A 26375-nucleotide genomic window follows, 5' to 3' on the forward strand; every position below is an offset into this window, starting at 1 on the left:
CTCCGTCACATTAAGAAGATAAGAGAGGATGAGAGAGAGAATGAGCGAGAGAGAGAGCAGGGGGAGAAAGAGGGAGGGAGATTTGGGGGGGGGTGAGAGAGGTAGATGGAAAGGTGAGAGGGAAAAATTATGAATCTTCAAAACAAAAGTGGCGAGTGGCAGGAAATGCATTCTACCTCAAGCTGAGCTATACCCCAAACGCAGCTGCGAGATTTACTGGCCTTTTCTGCTTTGCTGCCGCCCTCTGCTTCCTGCTAACGTCAGAATACATGTGAGAATACACCCTCCTGAAGGTACAGAGACAAACAGTATAACACACCCACACACACAATCTTACTGAAATCTACTTAAACCTCATATTTTATTCTGTCAACAGGTGTAATATCTTAGATGTAGTTTTACTATTTTATGAAGCTAACCATATGTGTCAACTACAACGCACATCATTAAAATATATTTTTTTGTCGAATTTAAAAAAATGATATCAAGTCCAGTGTTTCTCCTAGGATTGCCGTGGTCTAACTCAACATTTTAGATGCCCTCCTCTTCACTGCAGATACATTTGCTGGTGTTTTATAGCTAGTTATCTGAAATTCTACATACTTCCTGCAATTCTACACATTTTGCCATGGGGCTAGGGAAAACATTTTACAGTTGTAAAGCTAATTTCCTGCAATTCTACACATTTTGCCTTGGCTTACATTGTGTTCTTATGCTATCTGAGTGTCTCAAACATAACAAAATCAATGGGGGTATAAGCCATGACATTTTGGGTATTTAAGATTCCCCCTGACTGTCTAGTTTTTATTTTGGTGATTATTTTAGTTCTCAAAGATGATCTTATTTAAAAAGCATATAGTTCCATTTACATACTTTATATCTGGTTTAAGTCATTTAAGTTTACACTAAAAACGTTTTATCATCCTGAAAATTATTTTCTTTGAATGGTGGCAACAATTTAGCGGCAACGATTTAGCAGTGGCAGCGCTCCCATCACTGCTAAATGAATATAGAAGAAACACTGAAGTCTTATGAAAGAATACATCCAAATCAGATATTGATATCTCAGTTAACCTTAACGAGATCTGATCTATTGGATGTTTTCCTTTAAAGGGTTAAAACTTTGAGATTGATTGTTATGGGTCCTCAGAGTCCTGTCCACTGACAGACTTTCAGGTTTCAAATATGAAAGTACAAAGGAGAGAGTAGTTGTCAATTCAGCTCATGTGGCATGGCAACGTGTTACCTGTCAGAATGAGAGCACAGCAACACCTTTGACGAGTGGCATGTTGACATGCCAGTTCGCATAATCCCTCCAGAACACAGAAGACTAGTTGTGGATGTAGAGCTCCACCACTGTGCAAGAGAGAGCTTCATGTGTTCTTCATACACACATGGGTAAATTCAGAGACATTTCGGCTTATAGAATCCATTGTGTGTGTCTCTGACATTGATCACTTGGGGGAATACAGTTTCAAAGTGTCAAGACCACTGCTGTTTTCAGCCAGAGCACTAAAAACAAACTCACACTTCAGAGGCAAACTCTCCAGTTTCCACATTGCATGCACTTTTGCACACTGTATCCTCTTCGACCTTAATAAGAAAAGGCAAGCCAAGGAAAATATAAAGTGAGGTTTAAGGATTCTTCTGAGAGCATACAACTACCGAAACAAGGACCTTCAAGAAGAAAGGGGATTTGAACGCATACTTAAACCAAGCCATGGTCCTTGATGACAAGTGTAATCCTCACCAGCAAGCCGCTGTGCAGAACCATATCATTGTGGCAAAGCTTTCAAACAAATTTCACAGTAATGAGTCCCAAATGACACAGTATTCCCATTTAGTGCACTACTTTTGACCAGGCCACATAGGGCTCTTGTCAAATGTAGTGCACTACATAGGGAATAGGGTGCCATTTGGGACACCACCAGTAAAAAGTTGAAGGTTTTTGTTAAATCACTTCAACGGATTTTGACTCAAATGGACAGGCCAACTGAAAGGTTATAACTGCTAAATGCCTTTACTACAACAATGTGATCATGAATATTCTGAAATATATAGTCAGTTACCGTTTAGTAGTTGCTATATCCCATTTCATGTTCTCATGAACTGCATCAAATGTAAGAGCTCAGTTTCAAAACATAAGGCTGGTAGCAAGAAAGACACATAATATAGAGGTTGGCAAAGTACACCGTTCCTAGTTTCTCCATTTAGGTTCATGTTGAGAAGCCGGTTCAGTAGAAGGCATTCCATGTGTGGCATATTGGAGATAGAAGGTTATAGGTTATAATTCCAGGAGGCATAGAGTTTTCAGCAACCATTCTAAAGCAACATTCCATACCAGAGCTACACATCACATTGTATACCAGCATATCTTTCCTCTCCATAGCCACATACACTGAGTGTACAAATCTGCTCTTGCCATGACATAGACTGACCAGATGAATGCAGGTGAAAGCTATGATCCCTGGAGCGGCAGGTAGCTTAGAGGGTAAGCGCGTTGGGCCAGTAACTGAAAGGTCTTTGTTGTGAAACCCTGCGCCCTTAGGTAAAAAAATCTGCCTATGTTCCCTTGAGCAAGGCACTTAAACCTAATTGCTCCTGTAAGTCGGGGGGATGCAAGTCAATATTAGGAAGGTGTTCCTAATGTTTTGTACACTCAGTGTAGATCACATCGATACTAGAGTCCCTCAACATACCACTTTCTCTCTCACTACAGTCAAGGCTTGCCTTTGAAAACAAATTGTGAGTCTTTAGATTTAAAAAAAGATAAATCCAAAACAAAATAATTCTCTGTGTTGTTCAGGTTTCTATCTCTTTGTTCAGAATCCATTACATTGGCTGCCAGGCTCAAGAAACATCCACAAGTTAAATCTTATCTACACCTGGCAACATGGTCTCATTAGAATACGTCAAAATAGTGAAATTGTAGTTACAGTATGACACAGATGTAGAGTTTGCTACAGAAGGAAATAATCCTGCAGAAACAAGAAACCTGAATTATTATGTGGATTATAATTCATGGAAGTTATTCAATCAATGTGATTTGGATTTTAAAAAGTCATCAACGTAAACAAATGTTGTCCTTTTTCACCCAATGTTTTACCTAAATCAAATGGCAGGGTGATTTCACTTTTAATTCATTTTAGCTGACAACTCAACCAAGTGTAAATCAAAACTAGACTTGAACTGAAGTCTGTGCCCAGTATGATGGCTATGCCCCCGTAGGACGACAATGCCCCCACCCACAGGGCATGAGTGGTCACTGAATGGTTGAGCTTGAAAACAATGTAAATCATATGCCATGGCCGTCTTCAGTCCACCAGATCTCAACCCAAGTAAACCATATGCCATGGCCGTCTCAGTCACCAGATCTCAACCCAATGTAAACCATATGCCATGCCGTCTCAGTCACCAGATCTCAACCCAATGTAAACCATATGTCATGCCGTCTCAGTCACCAGATCTCAACCAACGAACACTTATGGGAGATTCTGAGTGGTGTCTGAGACAGTGTTTTCCACCACCATCAACAAAACACCAAATGATGGAATTTTTTATGGAAGATGGAGTCACATCCCTCCAATAGAGTTTCAGACACTTGTAGAATCTATGTCAAGTACATTGAAGCTTGTTCTGGCTCGTGGTGACCCAACGCCTTATTCAGACACTTTAGTGTGTGGTGTTTCCTTTATTTTGTCAGTACCTGTAATGTGACAGGTAACATGGGCCTGTCATGTTACAGGTAACTGGGCCTGTTCATGGTACAGGTAACTGGGCCTGTCATGTTACAGGTAACTGGGCCTGTATGTACAGGTAAACTGGGCCTGTCATGTACAGGTAACTGGGCCTGTCATGTACAGGTAACTGGGCCTGTCATGTACAGGTAACTGGGCCTGTCACATACAGGTAACTGCTAGAAATAAGCAGCCCCAATTTAACAGGATTCAACAGCATTCCAATGGCTCACAAATACATACTGACACATCCAATTTGCATACAAACAAACAAAGACACCCAACGTTTGAAATGTAATTTCCTTGATACAACCAAGTCATTCTTGGCACCGACAGAGAAATCAATCTCTGAGGATTTACCTTTCATAATTAAAGAGAGGACATTTCCATTTTCAGAAAAAAACTCTCAAAAGCAATTAGACTAAAAAGTATACTAATTTAGCAAAAGGCCCAGTAATACCTGTAAGCCTGTTATGTGTGCGAGCCTGGTCTGTCTGCCTGCCGTTTTTTTAAGCTTCACATGGCACTTGGCTGTGATGACAGCTTTTAAATACACTGTCTGTTGGCTGTAGGTGTGCCAATGGTATTATGACTTATCCTCTTCTCTAGGCTGCGTTCCAATTTGTACTCTATTCTGTATATAGTGCAACACCTTTGATCAGGGTGCCATTTGGGACACAGGTAATGGAAATGAGATTCTCTGATTCTGAGACTCCAAGTGCAGCTTCACCAACACAGGCATCTTAATATATGTACATATTTACCTGACAAAGGACCTCAACATCTCAACAATCTATCAAGCTAAACCACAGTACCAGAGAGTGCAGGAGAAACAAGGGTTGGAGTAATAGGACATTCTCAGAAGCTTTACAAAGTACATTATTACAATGACCATTATAACTGCTAAAGTACCTGAACTGATAATAAACATTTTGTACCAGTGGCATCTATTTAGATAAAACCAGATGTAAAAGCTGGATCTCTACAGTCACTACCCTGCTGTATTGTAGCAGCAATTATATCTGGATCTACAAGGACCTTAACCTTTTACACTCGTGGGAATTGGCCTATACTATATGGATAGGGCTTTATTGAAATGTTTCTTGCAGAAGAAATATGAAAAGCATAATTAACCATGGCAGCAATTGAAAGGGAACCGTTTGGAGATAATGGGGAAAATATTAGACAAATGGCGAGTACACAACAGTTAATGTAAACTGTCATGGTCAAAACATAAAGAATCAATGGTTGTAAAGATGGGGAGAGATCTGGCCGTGATAAAGAGTTTTTTTTTACAACAAACTCCACAAAGAAAGTCCTGCAGGTTATAGTTTTATCTTATCATAATTATTGCCCAGTCATATGGTCAAGTGCTGAAAAGAAGGACCTAGTTAAGCTGCAGCTGGCCCAGAACAGTGGCACATCTTGCTCTTCACTGTAATCAGGGAGCTAATATCAGTACTATGCATGTCAGTCTCTCTTGGCTAAGAGTTGAGGAAAGACTGACTGCATCACTTCTTCTTTTTATAAGAAAAAATGATTTGTTGAAAATTCCAAATTGTTTGCATAGTCAACTTACACACAGCATTGACACACACACTTACCCAACCAGACATGCCACTAGGTGTCTTTTAACAGTCCCAGTAAAAAAATCTAGGAAACCTACAGTATTATACAGAGCCCTGATTGTATGAAACTCGCAAATGAACAGCAAACCTGGTTTTAAAAAACAGATAAAGCAACACCTCCCGGCACAACGCCTCTCCCCCATGTGACCTACTTTTTGTGTGTATGTACTGACATGTATGTGTAACTGATGAATGCACACACACACACATACTACGTCAATGTTGTAAGTATGTCAATTGTAAAGTATTTTGTCTGTAATGTCTTTTTCGGTATGTGTTGGACCCCAGTAAGACTAGCTGTCGCCATTGGCGTCGGCTAATGTGCAGCTTAATCAAATCAAAAGACTGAATCCAAACATTACACTGTTGATTTTATGTGCATTTTGCATTTGCTGTACTTGTTGTACCACGTTTGTTGATAACGAAATCTGTGGGGTAGGTGCCACATAAGACAAAACAATTACAAGGGTTTGAGTGAGAGGACTAACTGGTGTCTCCAAGTGGCCACACCTCTCCAAAGTGTGCACAGATCCAAGCAATTTCAATGCATTTTTATGACTTTTTTTTTAGCTCTCATAACTGTGCCGTTGAGGAACTAGAGCAAGCACACTTGTAGTTGATTTATTTTGAACACAACACTGCATCCCCGACGTCACACAATTACTGTTGCTTTTTACGCAATCTAAAAACGGTCCATTATAAATCGCAATCTGGGTCAGGTGGGCATGATTTGAAAGCTTGTTCTATTGCCAACATGACTAGCTAAGTTATAAAATACAATCTTACAGTGCTAGCCTTTCACAAGGCAATTCAGAGAAACAGATGGTAAACAGAAAGGAGTCATGAGTGCATCCAGGTGTGTGTGCCCCGGCAGATATTCTTCACAATAAAGATACAGTTGAAGTTGGAAGTTTACAAACACTTAGGTTGGAGTCATTAAAACTCGTTTTTCAACAACTCCACAAATTTCTTGTTAACAAACTATAGTTTTGGCAAGCCGGTTAGGACATCTACTTTGTGCATGACACAAGTAATTTTTCCAACAATTGTTTATGGCCTGCAAGCCGAAGAACACCATCCCAACTGTGAAGCACGGGGATGGCAGCATCATGTTGTGGGGCTGCTTTGCTGCAGGAGGGACTGGTGCCCCTCACAAATAGATGGCATCATGAGGGAGGAAAATGATGTGGATATATTGAAGTAACATCTCAAGACATCAGAGAGGAAGTTAAAGATTGGTCGCAAATGGGTCTTCCAAATGGACAATGACCCCAAGCATACTTCCAAAGTTGTGGCAAAATGGCTTAAGGACAACAAAGTCAAGGTATTGGAGTGGCCATCACAAAGCCCTGACCTCAATCCTATAGAAAATGTGTGTGCAGAACAGAAAAAGTGTGTGCAAGCAAGGAGGCCTACAAACCTGACTCAGTTACACCAGCTCTGTCAGGAAGAATGGGCCAAAATTCACCAAACTTATTGTGGGAAGCTTGTGGAAGGCTTCCCGAAATGTTTGACCCAAGTTAAACAATTTAAAGGCAATGCTACCAAATACTAATTGAGTGTATGTAAACTTCTGACCCACTGGGAATGTGATGAAAGAAATGAAAGCTGAAATAAATCAATCAATCAATCTCTACTATTATTCTGACATTTCACATTCTTAAAATAAAGTGGTGATCCTAACTGACCTAAGACAGGGAATTTTTACTGGGATTAAATGTCAAATTGTGAAAAACTGAGTTTAAATGTATTTGGCTAAGGTGTATGTAAACTTCCCACTTCCACTGTACATAGGCCTATTCTGTTCAGAACAACCCACTATGTCAGTGTGTAACTGTAAATTAAACATAGTGATCAGAAACATTGACACTGTATACAACATGAGTTTTATGATTTGGAAATGTGAAGTTCACATTTGGACTCACGGGTGTTTGGCTTGCTATATGACATCACAGTGGTATTTATTATAATCCTCAACGTCTCATATTTCAAAATACATAGTCATCTTAATTTACTCAAGACAACAAAAAAATTGCACATTTTGCCCAATTAGCGGGAGGTATGGGAGCCACTTTTTGTTGCACGCGGTGCTCAAGTTCAGAATGGCTGTCAGTCAAAACCCATACAGAGGTGTGAAGCGCAGAGCCAGAGCTCTGACATCATGTATAGTATGTTACTGTACAGCACGGCGTTCCAATTTAGGAGCTTATTCGTGCCCAAATTTGCCATTTTCAACCCGTATACGGGTACGAGTGTAAAGGGCTACCAAAATCTAAGTAGAAAACCAACACCAGTAAGTAAAGGAGAAACAAGAGTGGATAAATCAGACATTCTCAGAAGTTTTAGAAGCTGGTGAAAGTTCATTAATAGGGTTTAAATGTTGTGCAAACATTTTGTACTAGTGTCATCAGATTAGATAAAACAAGATGTATAAGGGCTGGATCTTTCCAGCCTCATAACCCTGTACTGTAGCAGTGTTCCTACGTCTGTTTCACACCCTATAGGAGACAGAGGACATACTGCATGGTGAAGGACCGGAATTAGACTCAGTATGTTGTTAGTTTTCTGCTACATCAACACTTCTCTCCATTTCTCCCCCCGTGGCTTGCCTTCTGCCACTTCCAGGCTGGAACGGTGTGTATCCCAGATAAAACCCTATGCCCTATACATTCCCTATGTGATCTAGTCAGAATTTGTGGATTTAGGGAATCTGGTATCATTTAGGGCTGGGCGATATATTGAATTATAACATTAATGTTTTTGCACGATATTCCAAATGCCTGTATCGCAGAATTTCATTTTTATTTATGTCCGCTTGTTCTCATGTTGTCTTTTTGGTCTCGTCTCGTTTGCTCCTTCTGTACTGAGCACCTTCCCATTTACACCAGCTATCTGTATATAATGATGCAAGGCTCATGTCTCCACCCTAAAAATGGGAGTCGTTGTCCCAAAGGCAGAAAGGCAGGCAACAAGCTTAGGTTCAAAATAAGCGCAGAGATACGCACTGGGCTTATTTTGGACAGATTTTGGCGAGAGTGAAACCTCTTGCTTCATCTCTTTCTCCCAAGCCTCTCCCCCTACCACTCACGACAACAAAGATGAGAGATCACTTCTTCCTGACGGTTTCAACTCGCTATTTGCATGAGGTTTGTGCCAACAAAACCGGTCATATGGACACCGAAACAGATGGAAACATTATTTTACTGTAACAGAGGAGAATATAACTTTTCGAACCATACCCTGTTTATGTTTCAACTCCTCAAATTTCGAGCAGAGCAGACACTACTAAAATGGATGTACCAATGAACATTCATTCTGGAAAATGAATGCAAATTTTTTCGTAAGGCGCATTACGGTACCACGTCTAGCTAGCAGCATTTTATTCAAATAAAGATTGTTATACTATACTGTTATACTACTATTATACTGTTTAGTCTGTGTTTTATAAATGTGCAATGAGTATAAAATAATTGTATAAGGAATTGGCAACTCGTTCTCATTCTGAGAAATAAGGTAGGCCACTTGATTTCAACATGTGAACAAAGTGGACAGGCTAGCAAGCTGTTCAAACAGTTAGAGACGGAGAGATGGTTGTGTTCATAACAATTCAACTGTTTTGCCATATTAGCTGATTTCAGAGTTTGTGGAATTATACCTAGATCATATTTGGCGAAACTTTAAATATAAACTGGCTACTAACTAGCACGTGGGCTTGTGTTTGAGAGATTGTTTATGAGACCGGTGTTAATTTACTATAACGCCTGCTATATTATTAGTGAATGTGCATTATGTATGGTTCTGGTTCAATTTGTAACAAAAATGACATTTTAATAGACAGATATGAAAGCCAGATCAGTGATTATTGCAACAACAACAACAACAAAAAGCAGGTACAACTATTTTGATAAAAAATTCAATGATCAGTGGGGGCTTATGGTTGTGGATGGCATATATTCAGGCTAGGTATACTTTCACAATTGATTACTGTTTTAAATGCAGTGTACTTTAACTTTAATTGTACAACAAAGCTTATTTCCATTAAAAAATTTAAAAAATTAAGATATATCATGAATAAGTTTGAAAAAAGATTAGATCAGTTTCAGGCCATATCGCCCAGCCCTAGTGCTATTTGGAACTCAATGGTGGTGGCATCGGCAGTTGGCACGCAATATGCTGCCAAAGGACAGTGTCCTGAGAGCTGTTACAGTACATTTCAGTGACGACTAGTGTCCAGCTAGCCATGCGTATAGCCCACAGTACATGTCAAACCCTGATGATTTCGGAAACATGCTGTACATCCATAGAGCTACACTATGCTTCTTGACTCGTTGGCTTAAAATGACATATCCTGAATAGATTTTCTATATCTGCATAAAGGTACCAAGATGCCAAGGTGTTGGTCTTACAAACATGTAATGGTATGTGTATCATTATCACGTTAAAAACACAATTGAAACCCCTTCGACTTGGTTCATGTAAGAAGGATTGTGCTATTACAACCAGACTTGAGCATTGAAAATTGTATTCCATCCCTGGTACAGCTCATCAAACTTTCGAGGGACCATTTCATTCAATTTGTACAGGCAAGAGGGATTCCAATCTTGCAGGACAAATAAAATGTAGAACAGAATGTGTGCAAGAAATGTCAGAAATGCTCATTTGACCTATTCAATATCCAGACAAAGATCAAGACACGATGGGCGGCAAATCATCCAACCTCTATGAATTGCCACACAACCTGAACCACCGTTACCAAATAAGACCAAGTAAATAGCACTTACCTTAGTGAAGTGTAGTAGATCTTTGCACTGTTGCCCTCAGGTCCGAGTGATTAAAAGCAAGTAAAAAAGGTGTACTCTGTGTGTGTTTTAGGATCTAAATCATGTATCTAAATGTAAAATGGCAGTGACAAATATTTATGTACTGCAGGTAATGGATGGATCCGAATAACAGATATCAGAAAATGGTTGCATTCCTCATACAGTGCAGGAGGGAAATGGTTCCTCATTCATTTTATGAATTTATACTATATTTAGTTGTGTCTGCGGATATTGTGTAGACTTACCTGTACAAACAAATTTCAATGACTTTCACTGTATCATGCTAATTTATTTTCACAAACACATCCCTTACCTGGCTTACTTAGACAGAAATGCTACAGTATTACAGGTGATAATATGAGAATAATTAATTGAGAATGCAAATGGAACACAGGAATGGAATTTCACAGACTTTTCTACAGTGTCAAAGGTCATGCCTTCAAACAATGTCATTTTGTTAAACTAATTTCAGTCTTAAGTAGAGATACAGTATCACTACAGATACTCGTAACTCATAAATTATCATTCCCGTTTTACCCCACATGTACATTTTCTCACACACAACCTACATGCTGCTGGGACATCGACATTGTCTTTCATTGACGACTGAAGCCCCCAGGCATGTCACATAACATAATATAACATAATACATATGGATGAAACAAACAAATCAAATGGACTTTTACTTTAGATCTGCTTGTCTTGGTGTGATCTGTTAAGGAATCTAATTAACAAATCAAAGCTGTTTACCTGGAATGCTCAGTAGGGACCTTCGAAGCCAACCTTCTCCTTCCCTCAGCCCTGGGTAGGAGAGGCAAACGGGAAGAGATCAGAGGTCCACTTACCCTCTGAGGAGAGCGGCACAGCAGCACAGCCAGCCAGGATAAGATGCTGCCCAGCCCATGGGGTGCCCAGCCCATTGCCCGCTGCCCACGACACTCTGGTTGGTCAGACACTGGGGCCAGATATAGCCTTCCCCCCACCACACCACATTACCCACCAATACGTTGAACAAGATAAATCATTACCGGTGGGAAGGGCTGCACTGGCATCAGGTACCAGCAGTGTAGAGTGGACATCACATGTCCCCCCTTTATGAATGTCATTATGGTTTTCATGCATCAAGCAGAAATGAAACAATCCACTCCTCATAGAAAGGTGTGAGCGGACCGCAAAGTAAGAGCAGCAACCTACCTTAGGTACCGTGACACACATATATTTTATATAGTAGCAACATAAAACAATGAAATAATACCAATGGACTTTATATACTTAATGAAATCAGCATATAAGGCCACAACAGACAGCAGACTTGACAGTCGTATGAGTACATTGAGTTTGAGTAAAAAAAGAGAGGTGAGTACCTTTACTTTTACCTATGATATTTGATGGAATGTTCCATGGTAGAAAGTAGTTTCCAGACAAAAGAGGAGAAGAAGAGGGAGAGAGAAAGGAAAGACAGACACCCATAAGTGTCATAGTCATGTGGACAGACAGGGAAGAACACAGAGTGGGTGCATCTCAAATGGAACCCTATTTCATATAGGGCCCTGGTCAAAAGTATAGGACTATATAGGGAATAGGATGCCATTTGAGATGCAGCCAGAGAAAACACAGAGAGAGGCACGATGGGGTAAATATAATATCTGAGATGAGGTGAGAGATTGATGGAATGCTGGTGTGGGTATGAGGTTAAGGAGGGGTTGAGGGGGCAAGGCACATGTGAGCAATATTTTATTTCCTGCCTTATGGTGCATGCTGGGAAATGAGCATCATCCAGACTGGCATGGAGAAGACGAGGGAGAGGATGTGTCCTAAATGGCATCCTATTCCTCATGTAGTCCACAACTTTTGACCAGGGGGCCCTGATCAAAACTAGTGCACTGAATAGGGAATAGGGTGCCATTTGGGATGCTGGCAGAGATTGCCTTGAAAATGGAGAGAGGTTGTCAATCATCTAGCTTGCTCACTGTGGCTCACTGACTGGCAGCTAAAGCATTCAAGCAGCAAGGGTAATATAGAGGGGTGTCTGATGTAGCATTTCAGTTACCTAGAGTAGAGTTTCCCAAACTCGGTCCTGGGGCTCCCCTGGGTGCACGTTTAGTTTTTTACCCTAGCACTACACAGCTGATTCAAATAACCAACTCATCGTCACGCTTTGATTATTTGAGTCAGCTGTGTAGTGCTAGAGCAAAAACCAAAACGTGCACTCAGGGAAGGCCCCAGGACCGAGTTTGGAAAACCCTGACTTAATTGTACATCACAATTATGCATTATCTTCAGCATGTTATGTTTGATTTTGATGATATGATGAAATTGCCAGCTGAATGAGAATGAAGATGGGTTTGAAACATACGCGCAAGAAAAGTAGGCCAGAAATTAAAGCAATTTGGTCAAGAAAAAATGAAGAAAACGGATGTGCTGATTTGAGGAGATGAGTCGAGGGAAGTGGGATGAAGACAGAAACGTGTGAAAAGTAATACAAAAGACAGCAAAGAAAGAAAAAGAACAGCCAGGATGAACAAACCAAACCAAGTCATTCACTGTTGCAAAGCAGCTGAAATGTATGACAGACCAGATCTGAAAAGCAGTTTTAATAGCCCTGAGTACCCCCAGCCAGCAGCAAGAGAACGAGAAGCAGCGAAAGAAGTCTTTGTATCGACCACAAAGGGAGAGGGGGCGGAGGGGGGATAATGGAGGCAAGACTGGAAAAGGAATCGGACCCATACCTTGGTCGCCCATCATCAAGTGCGCCAGACCTTAAAGGGAAACAAGAGCACAGTCAGCAAAGAGACAGGGGATCACGGGTGAGGCTAAGGCTGCTTCCCAAATGGCATCCTATTCTCTTTATAGTGCACTACTTTTGGCCAGAGCCAGTGCACTTTAAAGGGAATAGGGTTCACTTGGGACGCTACCTAGGTCAAAGTGACACTCAGGCATCTGTGTCTGGTAGATGCCTGTGGTATTTTGGGAGGTGTTGGGGAGTTGGGGTAAGGGAGAAGGGGGACGGAGAGAGAGGAAGGGGTATAGTCAGACGAGGTTGGGTTAGGGTGATGAGCATGTTTTCAACCAAGAGAGAGGTTGCAATGCATCATCAGTCAGACTTACTAGAGTTAAATTAACAGTAATGATTGGAAGTTAGTCGAGGTTCCATTTGTCCAAGAGGGGGATCCTTTGAGAATGCTCAACCCAGTCCACCTACTATACCTACCAACCCCCAAAACAATAGCCTGACTCCACGATTTAACAAGGTTTTGAGATGTGAATCTCAGTCATTGGATCGACAATTCTCTCCAATCAGTTTCAAAGATCCAAACTGAGTATTTGCATGATAATATTGTCAGAAAAATAGATAGACATTTGATTGGGCAGGGTCTGGTCATTTTCCCCTCCTTCATGCAAAGATTTAAGACACTATTGCAAATAAATACATTATTTGGCCTTAAATTCAGAGTTTGTTCTGTAAGGTGTTATTCAGTTGTACACTCTGAAACTATTTCCTCCTTGTAAATGGGAACAGACTATTGCATACGTCCCGCAGTTTGCAGAAACCATCAAATGTTTGTTCTATCCCTTCCAAACCATTAACTTATGTAATGTAGTGCATCAACAATAACCTGCAGAATCATTTTTTCAAACCAGTGGAAGAGCCAAGGCACAGTTTGATAGTATAGTAGTAGCTTAAATACTTACCCACTTCTTAACATACATAGCTCAACTTTTGCCAGAACTTTCACTGATATTCATTGATATGTATCTATAAGAGATTTCAAGAATAATAGCAACTGCAATACAGCAGTAATTTAAGAGACTTTTCCAGAATTTCTCACCAGGATGGTGATAATCAGTGTAGTTAATAACAGATAACCTTTCCAGTCCATAATTGCACTATCCCAAACCACACATCTCTCCTGAACCAATCGCCTAGCACATGCTGCAAAAACATCTACCCAGAACCGCAAATGAGAAAAGATATAGAGCCAACTTACCATTTCAGTAGCACATTTTAACAACTTTTCCCCATAACAAACATGAGGAGTAATTTAAGCCATTAAAACCACAGCATGGTTTTAGTGAGTTAAATCATGGTGCAAAGATGATAAAACCATCATAAAGAAAAGAGAAAGTAGAATACCTACCTTCAACATGGTTGTCTTCTGCAAGCGGACGGACAGGCGGAAGGAGAGAGAGGAAAAGGAAGACACTCGTTAAGCAGCATGCAGACTGGTACAGGGCCGTTGCATGTCGTAACCATGCAAGGCATCACACATCACATGCAAAGTGCCCCACGTTGTACTGTACTGACAACCTCTGCAGAGGAAAGGTCTTGGTGCTGCAGAGGCCTACTATCTCTTAGCTGTTCAACACAACTGGCTGTGTTTCAATGCTGCAGAGGACTTCTAAACTGTCAAATTTCTGTTCAACTATTTTCTGTTCAACTATCTGTTTTGGGTTTTTAGAAAAGCTCTATAAAAATCCCATGTATTATTATTAACATGACATTAAATTATACTTTCAGTATTTGATCATATGCCTACCTGGGATACAGGACACGGCTTTATTTGTAAGAACTATAAGCTTGTTAAGATATTGAGTGGATTGCTATGCCCCCTCTGGATAGCATTGTTTGCTTTGTTGTTAGCTTGTCTGAGATCTTGGCTGCTAGCTTGTTTTCTAGCTTGTTGTTAGCTTGTCTGCTAGTTTGTTGTTAGCTTGTCTCTTAGCTTATTAGCTTGTCTGTTAGCTTGGCTGCTAGCTTGTCATTAGCTTGTCTCTTAGCTTGTTGAGCTTGTCTGGTTAGCTTGTCTGCCATGTGCCAACTCTGCATGTACTCTTTCAATCCCATTTACTAGACTGTCTACTGCAACAAAAGAATGGTTATAGGAGTACATTCAACTGAGAGAAAACAAAGTGAGTTAGCAAATGTATTGGCGAAAGCTAGAAAAGGGTATAAAATAAGGTGTAAAGTGGTGTAGACCAATTAAAAGAGGTTGTGAATAGGGCACATGCAGTGTTCAGTAACAGTGAAAGGGGGAGATATTTATTTTAATTTTTTTATTAAATTTAACTTTTATTTAACAAGGCAAGTCAGTTAAGAACAAATTATTATTTACAATGACAGTCTACCACGGCCAAACCCGGATGACGCTGGGCCAATTGTGCACCGCCCTACCCTATGGGACTCCCAAACACAGCCGGATGTGATACAGCCTGGAATCAAACCAGGGACTGTAGTGACGCCTCTTGCACTGAGATGCAGTGCCTTAGACTGCTGTGCCACTCGGGAGCAGTGTCTGTCAGCTGATGTATATTTATGTATGCATGTATGTACACTACCGGTCAAAAGTTTTAGAACACCTACTCATTCAAGAGTTTTTCTTTATTTGTACTATTTTCTACATTGTAGAATAATATTGAAGACATCAAAACTATGAAATAACACATATGGAATCATGTAGTAACCAAAAAATTGTTAAACAAATCCAAATATATTTGAGATTTGAGATTTTTCAAATAGCCATCCTTTGCCTTGATGACAGCTTTGCACACTCTTGGCATTCTCTCAACAAGCTTCACCTGGAATGCTTTTCCAACAGTCTCGAAGGAGTTCCCACATATGCTGAGCACTTGTTGGCTGCTATTCCTTCACTCTGCGGTCCGACTCTTCCCAAACCATCTCAATTTGGTTGGGTCAGGGGATTGTGGAGGCCAGGTCATCTGATGCAGCACTCCATCACTCTCCTTCTTGGTAAAATAGCCCTTACAAAGCCTGGAGGTGTGCTGGGTCATTGTCCTTTTGAAAAACAAATGATACTCCCACTAAGCCCAAACAAGATGGGATGGCGTATCGCTGCAGAATGCTGTGGTAGCCATGCTGGTTAAGTGTGCCTTGAATTCTAAATAAGTCACAGATTGTCACCAGCAAAGCACCTCCACACCATAACACCTCCTCCTCCATGCTTTACGGTGGGAAATACACATGCGGAGATCATCAGTTCACTCACACCGCGTCTCACAAAGACACGGTGATTGGAACGAAAAATCTCTAATTTGGACTCCAGACCAAAGGACAAATTTCCACCAGTCTAATGTCCATTGCTCGTGTTTCTTGGCCCAAGCAAGTCCTTTCTTCTTATTGGTGTCCTTTAGTAGTGGTTTCTTTGCACCAATTTGACCATAAAGGCCTGATTCACACAGTCTCCTCTGAACAGTTGATGTTGAGATGTGTCTGTTACTTGAGCTCTGTGAAGCATTTATGTGGGCTGCAGTTTCTGAGGCTGTTAACTCTAATGAACTTATCCTCTGCAGCAGAGGTAACTCTGGATCTTCCATTCCTGTGGCGGTCCTCATGAGAGCCAGTTTCATCATAGCGCTTGATGGTTTTTGCGACAGCACTTGAAGACATTTTTCATATTGACTGACCTTCATGTCTTAAAGTTATGATGGACTGTCGTTTATCTTTGCTTATATGAGCTGTTGTTGGCATACTATGGACTTGGTCTTTTACCAAATAGGTCTTTCTTCTGTTACGCCCCGTACCTTGTCACAACATAACTAATTAGCTCAAATGCATTAAGAAGGAAAGAAATTCACAAATTAACTTTTAAGAAGGCACTACTGTTAATTGAAATGCATTCCAGGTGACTACCTCATGAAGCTGGTTGAAAGAATGCCGAGAGTATGCAAAGCTGTCATCAAGGCAATGGGTGGCTTTTTGAAGAATCACAAATATAAAATATATTTTGATTTGTTTAACACTTTTTTGGTTACAATGACTCCATATGTGTTATTTCATAGTTTTGATGTCTTCACTATTATTCAACAATGTAGAAAATAGTAAAAATAAAGAAAAACCCTTGAATGAGTAGGTGTTCTAAAACATTGACCGGTAGTGTATGTACTCTATGTATATATACACACATATATACACACACAATATATATATATATATTAATATATATATATTATAATAATATATAATATATATATAATATATATATATATATAATATATATATATATATATATATATAGTCAAATCAATATTTCATTATTAACATTTCAATATTTATTTTAAGTATGAACTGAAAATTAGCAAATGCAATAATACATTTTTTTGCCACGTGAATGAGGACTGCTGAAAAGGAGAGAGAGAGTGTGATGGGGAAATCATGCATATTTCTGGACTTTCACAAAAGGGCAGAGAGAGGGTTGAGTCGCATCAGGTCTGGGCCCATATCAACAAAGCATCTCAGAGCAAGAGTGCAGATCTAGGATCAGTTTAAGCGTTTAGATCATAATGACAAAGATTCTATGGACAGATCCCAGATCAGCACTCATAAATAATTAGTAGTGAGCAGAGATTAAGTGCTAAAAGGGGACATCACCTCACAGTCAAAGTGAAATTCGTGACATGGTGATAAGGAATTAAAGTAAAATTAATGTGAGGTCTATCAACACTATCAGAGACTGACAAAGTTGTCATGTCTGTTGCCAAAATGATGGCAAACTAGGTGCCCAGCATGTCATGCCATTGCCTCTAGTGGGGAACATTACATTTGGAGGAAGTATGTGTTACAATAAAGCATGCAATAAACATTGAAAGGTTGAGAGGATGTAAAGGCCTCCTAAAACAGAACAACACATTGGTCAGTCAACATTTCTCATCAACATTTAGTTATTTAAGTATTATAAGTGTTCAATTAGTAAATAAGTGAAACTGCTGGCTGTTACAGATAACAGACGTATATTTCAATTCAGAAGGTCGACTGTAGAAATATTGATACATGAACTTTACAGAAGTGAACACAGGTTGGTTTTTACACTAGTTAAAACCATTTGCATTACATCTGTAATATGTTTTATTCTGATTTATCAATTTAAAGGAGAAATCGTGAGTCATGAGAATGCAAACTTTTAAGATTAGATAAATAATGACATGCAATTTGATTATATACCTTTAGATGTATATAAGTGAATATAAGCTATGCGATAACTATAGAATGAGTCATTTCTTCGTCTGAAAGTACCATGTCATCATGTAGGTATACCTACACATTGGATGTTGGGCCACACAGCATAGCTCCTAGCTCCCATCAGATGAAACAAGTATCCTACCTCTCCTCAATGGTTTCAGGCCCCGATTCAAGCGATTTATTGACCAAGAGACTTACCAGCATATCAGCTCCCCTTCCAAATCAGACACCATGCACCACAACCAACCAACCAATAAAAGTGTGAGAGCAACAGCATTTTGTGAACAAAATAGGATGCAAGTACTGTAATAATGAGGACTTTGTTATGGTACTAAAAGGAACTGTTTGTAATTTCTTCAACTGTAAGCTACATATACAGCACATCTCTGTCGGCATTTATGGAATGGGCATATAAGGAAATATTGGGCACTTTGTTCATAGCCTTGGGAAGTAGGGGGGCTGACGGTGCTGCAGCACCCCCTGAAAAATCGGAATTGAAAAAATATATATAAATTGAAAAAAAATATATTTCACTAAAGTAGTGCACTGGGCCTTTACTAGTCTGTATTAGCGGACCACCTATCAGCAAAATAAATCACAGCACCCCCACACCCAAACTACTTCCCGCGGCTATGACTTTGTTCACAAAAGGATAGCTTGATGATGAGAAGCACGCTTCCTATTCAAAAAACATTCTGGGGTGGCAACAAGCTTTGAGCTGGTATGGTGATGTGACAACAGTAGCGATGAGGAGAAAAGTAAGAGAGCAGGGGCTGTTTGCTGATATATCTATACCTTAAAGAACAGCTCTTAGTTATCATGCCACAGGAACACAAAAACACTTCAAACATTTCACCGGGGTGAGAGTGTTCTCTGGATTGTGGCTGTATTTTGACAAAGATAATTTTTATATTTTTAACTATGAATGTGTCATTTTAATAAAAATTGGGTTTTGATGCACAATCTGTCCAATGATTTTATCACCATTTTATTACTCTGTTTCTAGTGTTTCTCTTATATTAGTCATTTCAAAATAAGAATATCACATCCAATGAAATCTGCTTTACCATAATTTAAGCTTGAAAGAATGTATGTTGTTTCTTTCATCCAGCCGTGTAGTTCTATACACTCTGATAAAAATCTATACATCCATCAAACAAATAGAAAAGCAGGGTCAACGATAGGGGGAAAATCTCCATGGCAACATCTAAGACCATCCAAGAAGTAAAAGCCAAGACAGATAACCTTCATTCAGATTTCTACACAGAATGACTTGACTAAAGCCAAGAGTAGTTCAAATTATGTTTCTACACTACCCAGCTACGTACGTTCAAACCATGTTGAACTGAAATTGAACTTAAAATTATCAATTCATACATGCAGTTTTATTTCCTGACCTAAACTGTTGCACATGCATTGCCTTTATATCCTATGTTAACTGTACTATCTGAATGTGCCATATGAAGACAAATAAAAAAAGACAAAGACAAAATTTAACTTTCATCTTACAACCTCTCCTCAAACTAGGGTTCATGACAAATGTCACCATGACACACAACAGGACATTATCCTTACCAAATCTACCCATACAACTATTTTATTGACACATATATAAGTGTGTTCCTTTAGTGTAGTACCTTTCTAACAGTGATTCAACTAGGGTTCATGTTATGACAGATACCATTTACACCAAACCCCCACCTGTCCATCACACACAGACACACAACACACACACACACATAAATAATAATATAATAATTACTTTTGGGGATTACGTAGATTACATTTTCGATTACATTTAGTTACATTTAACTGGTTTTAAGACACACACACACACACACACACACACACCACTTTCTCCCTTCCCAAATCTCCCCAGCTGGTTGATAATCCTGGCAGAGGAATAAACCTGCCTAATCCCCTTGACGAAGCAGCGATCCCACTGCCATTGTGCTGCTAATACCACACAACAATACAATGCACTTCACTCCACTTAGCTCCACTCCCATGCAGAAAACACTATATACATATTGGTATATGACATAGTGCCATGTAGAGCCCATGATTATAGTCAAACCGCCAGCTTGTACACAGCTAGTACACATACAGTACACATAGCCGAAAACCGAGCATAACATTGCCTCTCTAGTTATAGGCACACTACTCAATTCATCTGCATACAACATCTGTATCCAATACTACAATATTACTCTTATTTAGCCTGTACACATACAGTACATTTCCATAGACAGCCTGCATTCAAGACCATCTGGATTCAATGAGTAGCATCTAACCACCTCCCACCTCCCAACACATACAGCTTTAACATTTAACTTCCCACCTTAACTGTGGAGAAATCCACCTCCCATACAGTCAACACATACAGCTTTAACATTGAACCTCCCACCTTAACTGTGGAGAAATATACCTCCCATTACATCAACACATACAGCTTTAACATTGAACCTCCCACCTTAACTGTGGAGAAATATTTACCCTCCATACATCCAACACAATAACAGCTTTAACATTAAACCTCCCACCTAACTGTGGAAATATACCTCCCATCACGTCAACCTATACAGCTTTAACATTGAACCTCCCACCTTAACTGTGGAGAAATATACCTCCCATACAGTCAACACATACAGCTTTAACATGAACCTCCCACCTAACTTTGGAGAAATACCTACCCATACAGTCAACACTATACACGTTTAACATTGAACCTCCCACCTTTAACTGTGAGAAATATACACTCCCTACCTCAACACATACAGCTTTAACATTGAACCTCCCACCTTAACTTGGAGAAAGTAACCTCCCCATACACAGTCAACCTATACAGCTTTAACATTGCACCTCCCACCTTAACTGTGAGAGAAATAACCTTCCCATACAGTCAACCACAATACAAGCTTAAACATTAAATCTCTCACATTGATGTCTCTCTCCTCTCACTGTGGCATAAAAACAGCGAAATTGACTCTGATTAGCATAGAAGTGACAAGGGCAGTGGAGAAAAGATATGCCAAGATAAAATTGTGGGTTGGCTCTACCAGAGGCCATGGGTGCTTCCCAAATTGGCACCCGATTGCCTACATATGCCCTACTTTTGGACCACGAGGTCTCTGATCAAAAGTAATGCACTACAGAATAACGTGCCATTTGGGACTCAGCCCCTAACTGTGTACTGTACTGTACTGTTACTATAATGCACTGTAATGTACTGTAGAATCAGAGAGAGCAAACAAAAGACAGATACAACACATTTCCCACTGGGCACAAAGTCAGTTCAACAACTATTTTCAGTTACTTTTGGTTGAGTTGTCAACTAACGTGAATTCAATGTAAATTAAAAAAAATGTCACCATGTCTTTGGATTTAGGTTAAAAGAGTGTGGTTGTGTGGTGTGTGGTGTGTGTGTGTGGTGTGTGTGTGTGTGTGTGTGTGTGTGTGTGTGTGTGTGTGTGTGTGTGTGTGTGTGTGTGTGTGTGTGTGTGTGTGTGTGTGTGTGTGTGTGCGTTGGAGGAGCAAGGGAAGTATGCCATTTGTTTTTCACATTATAAAACATGTGTGCCACTCATTGTACTGCGCAGACTGAGTGTTACTATGAAAGGCTGAGTACTATGAAGGACTGAGTACTATGAAGACTGAGTTACTATGAAGGACTGAAGTTACTTTGAAGGAGCTGAGTTACTATGAGATGAGTTATATAAGGCTGAGTTACTATGAAGGAGCTAGTTATGAAAGTTATTATGAAGGACTGAGTTACTATGAAGGACTGAGTTACTATGAAGACTGAGTTACTATGAAGGCTGAGTTATTATGAAGGACTGAGTTACAGAAGCTGAGTTACTATGAAGGACTGAGTATTATGAAGAGCTGAGTATATAAGACTGAGTTACATGAAGGACTGAGTTACTATGAAGGCTGAGTTATTAAAGGTAGTTACTATGAAGGACTGAGAGTTACTATGAGACTGATTACTATGAAGCTGAGTTACTATGAAGGACTGAGTTATTATGAAGGGCTGAGTTACTATGAAGGGCTGAGTTACTATGAAGACTGAATTACTATGAAGACTGAGTTATTATGAAGGACTGAGTTACTATGAAGCTGAGTTACTATGAAGGACTGAGTTACTATGAAGGGCTGAGTTACTATGAAGGGCTGAGTTACATATGAAGGCTGATTACTATGAAGGCTGAGTTACTATGAAGACTGAGTTACATGAAGCATGAAGCTTACTATGAAGGGCTGAGTTACTATGAAGGCTGGATTACTATGAAGCTGAGTACTATGAAGGAGTGATTACTATGAAGGACTGAGTTATATGAAGGACTGAGTTATATGAAGGCTGAGTTACTATGAAGGACTGAGTTATTATGAAGCTGAGTTACTATGAAGGCTGATTACTATGAAGACTGAGTTATTATGAAGGATGAGTTAATAATGACTGAGTTACTATGAAGGACTGAGTTATTATGAAGACTGAGTTTAATGAAGGACTGATTACTATGAAGGCTGATGAAACTAGGAAGGACTTGAGTTATTATGAAGGCTGAGTTACTATGAAGGCTGAATTACTTATGAAGACTGAATATAAGACGAGTTATATGAAGGCTGATACTATGAAGGACTGAGTTATTATGAAGACTGATTATTATGAAGGACTGAGTTACTATAATGACTGAGTTACTATGAAGCTGAATTACTATGAAGACTGATACTTATGAATGGCTTGATTACTATGAAGGCTGAATTACTATTAAGCTAATTACTATGAAGGACTGAGTTATTATGAAGGGCTGAGTTACTATGAAGGACTGATTTACTATGTAGGACTGAGTTACTTATATCATACTGGAGCATCAAACTCTACTTTATTCACCAACTGTCAAATGTAATCGGTTTGAGTTACTATCATCAAAATCCTTAGCTCTGTGAATGTCCCTCTGGATTTCTGTGTAGCCCAATATTTTGGAGAGAATTAAAAGCTAAGCATTGCTACTTTTATGACCAAAGAAAGGGTCTAGGCCTGGCAACTCCTAACTTTGAACACCACTTAGGCAAATTCAGAAGAGTGCTTCTCCCTACACTTTATCACATTGGGATAGTCAAGGTTATTTGTACTCAGTGGTGGAAAAAGTACACAACTGTCATATTTGAGTAAAAGTAAAGATAACTTAATAGAAAATGACTCAAATAAAAGTGAAAGTCAGCCAGTAAAATACTACTTGTGTAAAAGTCTAAAAGTATTGGGGTTTAAATATACTTAAGTATCAAAAGTAAATGTATAAGACATTTCACATTCCTTGTATTAAGCAAACCAGACTGCACCATTTTCATTTTTCATTTACAGATAGCCAGCGGCACACTCCAACACTTAGACATAATTTACAAATGAAGCATTTGTTTTTAGTGAGTCCGATAGATCAGAGGCAGTAGGGATGACCAGAGATGTTCTCTTGATAAGTGTGTGCATTGGACCCTTGTCCTGTCTTGCTAAGCATTCAAAATAACGAGTACTTTTGAGTGTTACAGAAAATGTATGGAGTAAAAAGTACATTATTTTCTTTAGGAATGTACTGTAAAAGTAAACGTAGTCAAAAACATAAATAGTAAAGTACATTATGCCAAAAAGAACGACTTAAGTTGTACTTAAGTAATTTTACTTAAGTACTTTCCACAACTGTCTGTACTGTATGTAGGCGCTACTCTGTAATGTTTGCCAGTGTTGGAAATGCTCAAGGTGAGGCTGGCCAGATTCTGGTAGACCACACCTGTGCCAACTAAGTTATTTTGGCAGGAATACTTGCTTAAACCTATTGTTTTAATATTCCTTCAGTGTTGTGTTTGTTTTGTCAGTTTAGTTGCCAACCTACATTTTAGAGCTCCTATCAGTGGTGTGTATTCATGGATGCCAAGGGAAGCCAGGCTTCCCCAAATATTTGACTAATAAAAAGAAAAATGTATCTTTCGTCTCTCTCTGTGTTTACAACATTTTCCGGCAATTTGTAAGTGGCTGAATCTCACTGGAGAAATAATCCAAGCGAGGGGAACAGCACCCCTCTGTCTCAGTATGCGTAGCCCATGTATCAGATGCTGTCTGGACCAAAATAGTATGTAACATGTTGCCGCCGTAGCATTTGATTGATTGATGCCAGCAAGCATTTGGCCTTCCTTGATAAAAAAATAAATAAAATAATTAGCCAGTCAGCATTGAACTGAGCTCAACTGTGGGTTGTCCTGGTGCAGCAAAACACCCCCCAAGGGATGCCAGTTTGGATTTGGCTTCACACCATTCAAATCACTTCCTAAGCAAAATTTCATTTTCAGAAAAACTTGTCAGTTTCTGGTCTGCTTGTGTTGATGTCCTGCAATAGCTAGCTTGCTAAATCGTCCCTTTCCTAAGCTAAAGATGGAGATGGGGATTTAGACTTGTGGTTTCGATTTAATTATCTGTACAAGCTAATGATTATGATGGAAATTCTGATCTAACCATAAATAATATGTTGTGCCACTGGCCTGAGACAATTGAAGTTCAATATGTAGCCTAGTAGGCTCACGTTAACTAGCTAGCTAACTTAGCTGGTTCGTTGTTGCCCATGCGAAGAAGTTAGGCTAGCAAGCATTTTAGCTAGGTAGGCTATGACAACAAAAACCAAAAGTGTACTGTATGACAGAGACATTGACTGTTTTGCCAACATGAAAGAGAGGAGGATGGCATTGGCGTTCAACTAGTCTACAAGTAGGGTGAGTCAAAAAAATGTTTTTTTACCTGCACACACACACACAATATTTAGCTATATTAATTGGACTAAATTGTATTGGTATCTTTAAGTTTGTTTTCAGTGTATTAAACTAAGCATATAAATAGCCTTGTGGATTTAATGATGTTTAAAATGTTAAGTTGAAGTGGTGCTGGAATAACAGAGGCAGGGCTCCTGTTGTCTTTGTGCTTACTTGAGGTAACTCTGTTGTTCTAAATCAGTAGTTTTTTTGTAAACTGTCGAAAATACAGTTTGTAACATGTAACAAACTGTGATATAACTGTTTGTTACATGCAATATTTGCTTTGTGGATTTCCCCGTACTCTCCGGCTTTGTGATGAAACAAACTAATGTGTAGTTGAATTTATTACGCCACTGTGTGACTGTAGTCTTTTTGTTGTCATGGTCTTATTGTATATCATGGTGGCGTATGAATGGGTTACAGATCAAACAACACAATTATCACAACATAGGTTGTAATATGGCTTATTAACTGTCTTGACTTGGCTTTCTCAGTGACTTGGGGTGGCAGGTAGCCTAGTGGTTAAGAGCGTTGCTTCAGTAACCGAAAGGTTGCTGATTTTAATCCCTGAGCCGACTAGGTCAAAAAATATGTCGATGTGCCGTTGAACAAGGCACCTAACCACAATTGCTCCTGTAAGTCACTCTGGATAAGAGCGTCTGCTAAAATGACAAAAAATAATTATAATTATACACACACACCGCTACTGCCGCCTATAATTTAATAACACCTGCTAATTTAATTACAACATTTCCTCCAGCTGCGTCATGCCCTGAGACACGTTGCACGTTTCACAGAACTAGCATAGTGCATATTTTCCCATTGTCGTTATGAAGACAATTCTCTACAATGTGGAAATAACATAACAGAGCTTTCAAATTCAGTGCCACGGCTGCCGCCTGCGCCTATCATGATGACATGTTGAGAATGAAGCAGGCTTAATTTGCTGTGTAATAACGCAGTCACAATGATTAAGAAATCAATTGGCCCACCTTCTCTCTGTGTACTTTCAAAGATCAACTTACATTTTTAACATAGTTTAAACTGAGTTAATTACTCTTAAACTCTTAAAGGTAGACTATGAACGTGTTATAATCAAATGTATGTGTGAGTACTGCATAGGTGTAATAGATGGTATTATATAGATACATCTGACAAACATTCTCATCGAGCATGGTTTAAATGTTTCAGTTCAAATAGACATAGCTCTTCTTGACTGATTAAATCGATGGAGTAGATCAGCTTTACTATTCCAGGCAGATTGTGGATTCTATCGTTGTAATTGTCTGCATAATTTCCAAACCCCATATATATATATATATATATATATATATATACACACAAACACACTACCGGTCAAAAGTTTTAGGACACCTACTCATACAAGTGTTTTTCTTAATTTTTTACTATTTTCTAC

At 39.4% G+C, this 26375-nt stretch overlaps 1 protein-coding gene across 1 annotated transcript in view; it reads right to left on the reverse strand.

Moving 5' to 3' along the window:
• Positions 1-26375, reverse strand: part of LOC111968067 (neurexin-1a-like) — a 594370-nt gene that overhangs the window by 538572 nt on the left and 29423 nt on the right. The window contains 3 exon segments of the mRNA XM_070444976.1: positions 10936-10986; positions 12915-12944; positions 14325-14342. Coding sequence (XP_070301077.1) covers positions 10936-10986; positions 12915-12944; positions 14325-14342 — 99 coding nt within the window.

The sequence above is a fragment of the Salvelinus sp. IW2-2015 genome, linkage group LG8 (assembly GCF_002910315.2).
Source record: "Salvelinus sp. IW2-2015 linkage group LG8, ASM291031v2, whole genome shotgun sequence".
In the NCBI taxonomy this organism is placed as follows: domain Eukaryota; kingdom Metazoa; phylum Chordata; class Actinopteri; order Salmoniformes; family Salmonidae; genus Salvelinus; species Salvelinus sp. IW2-2015.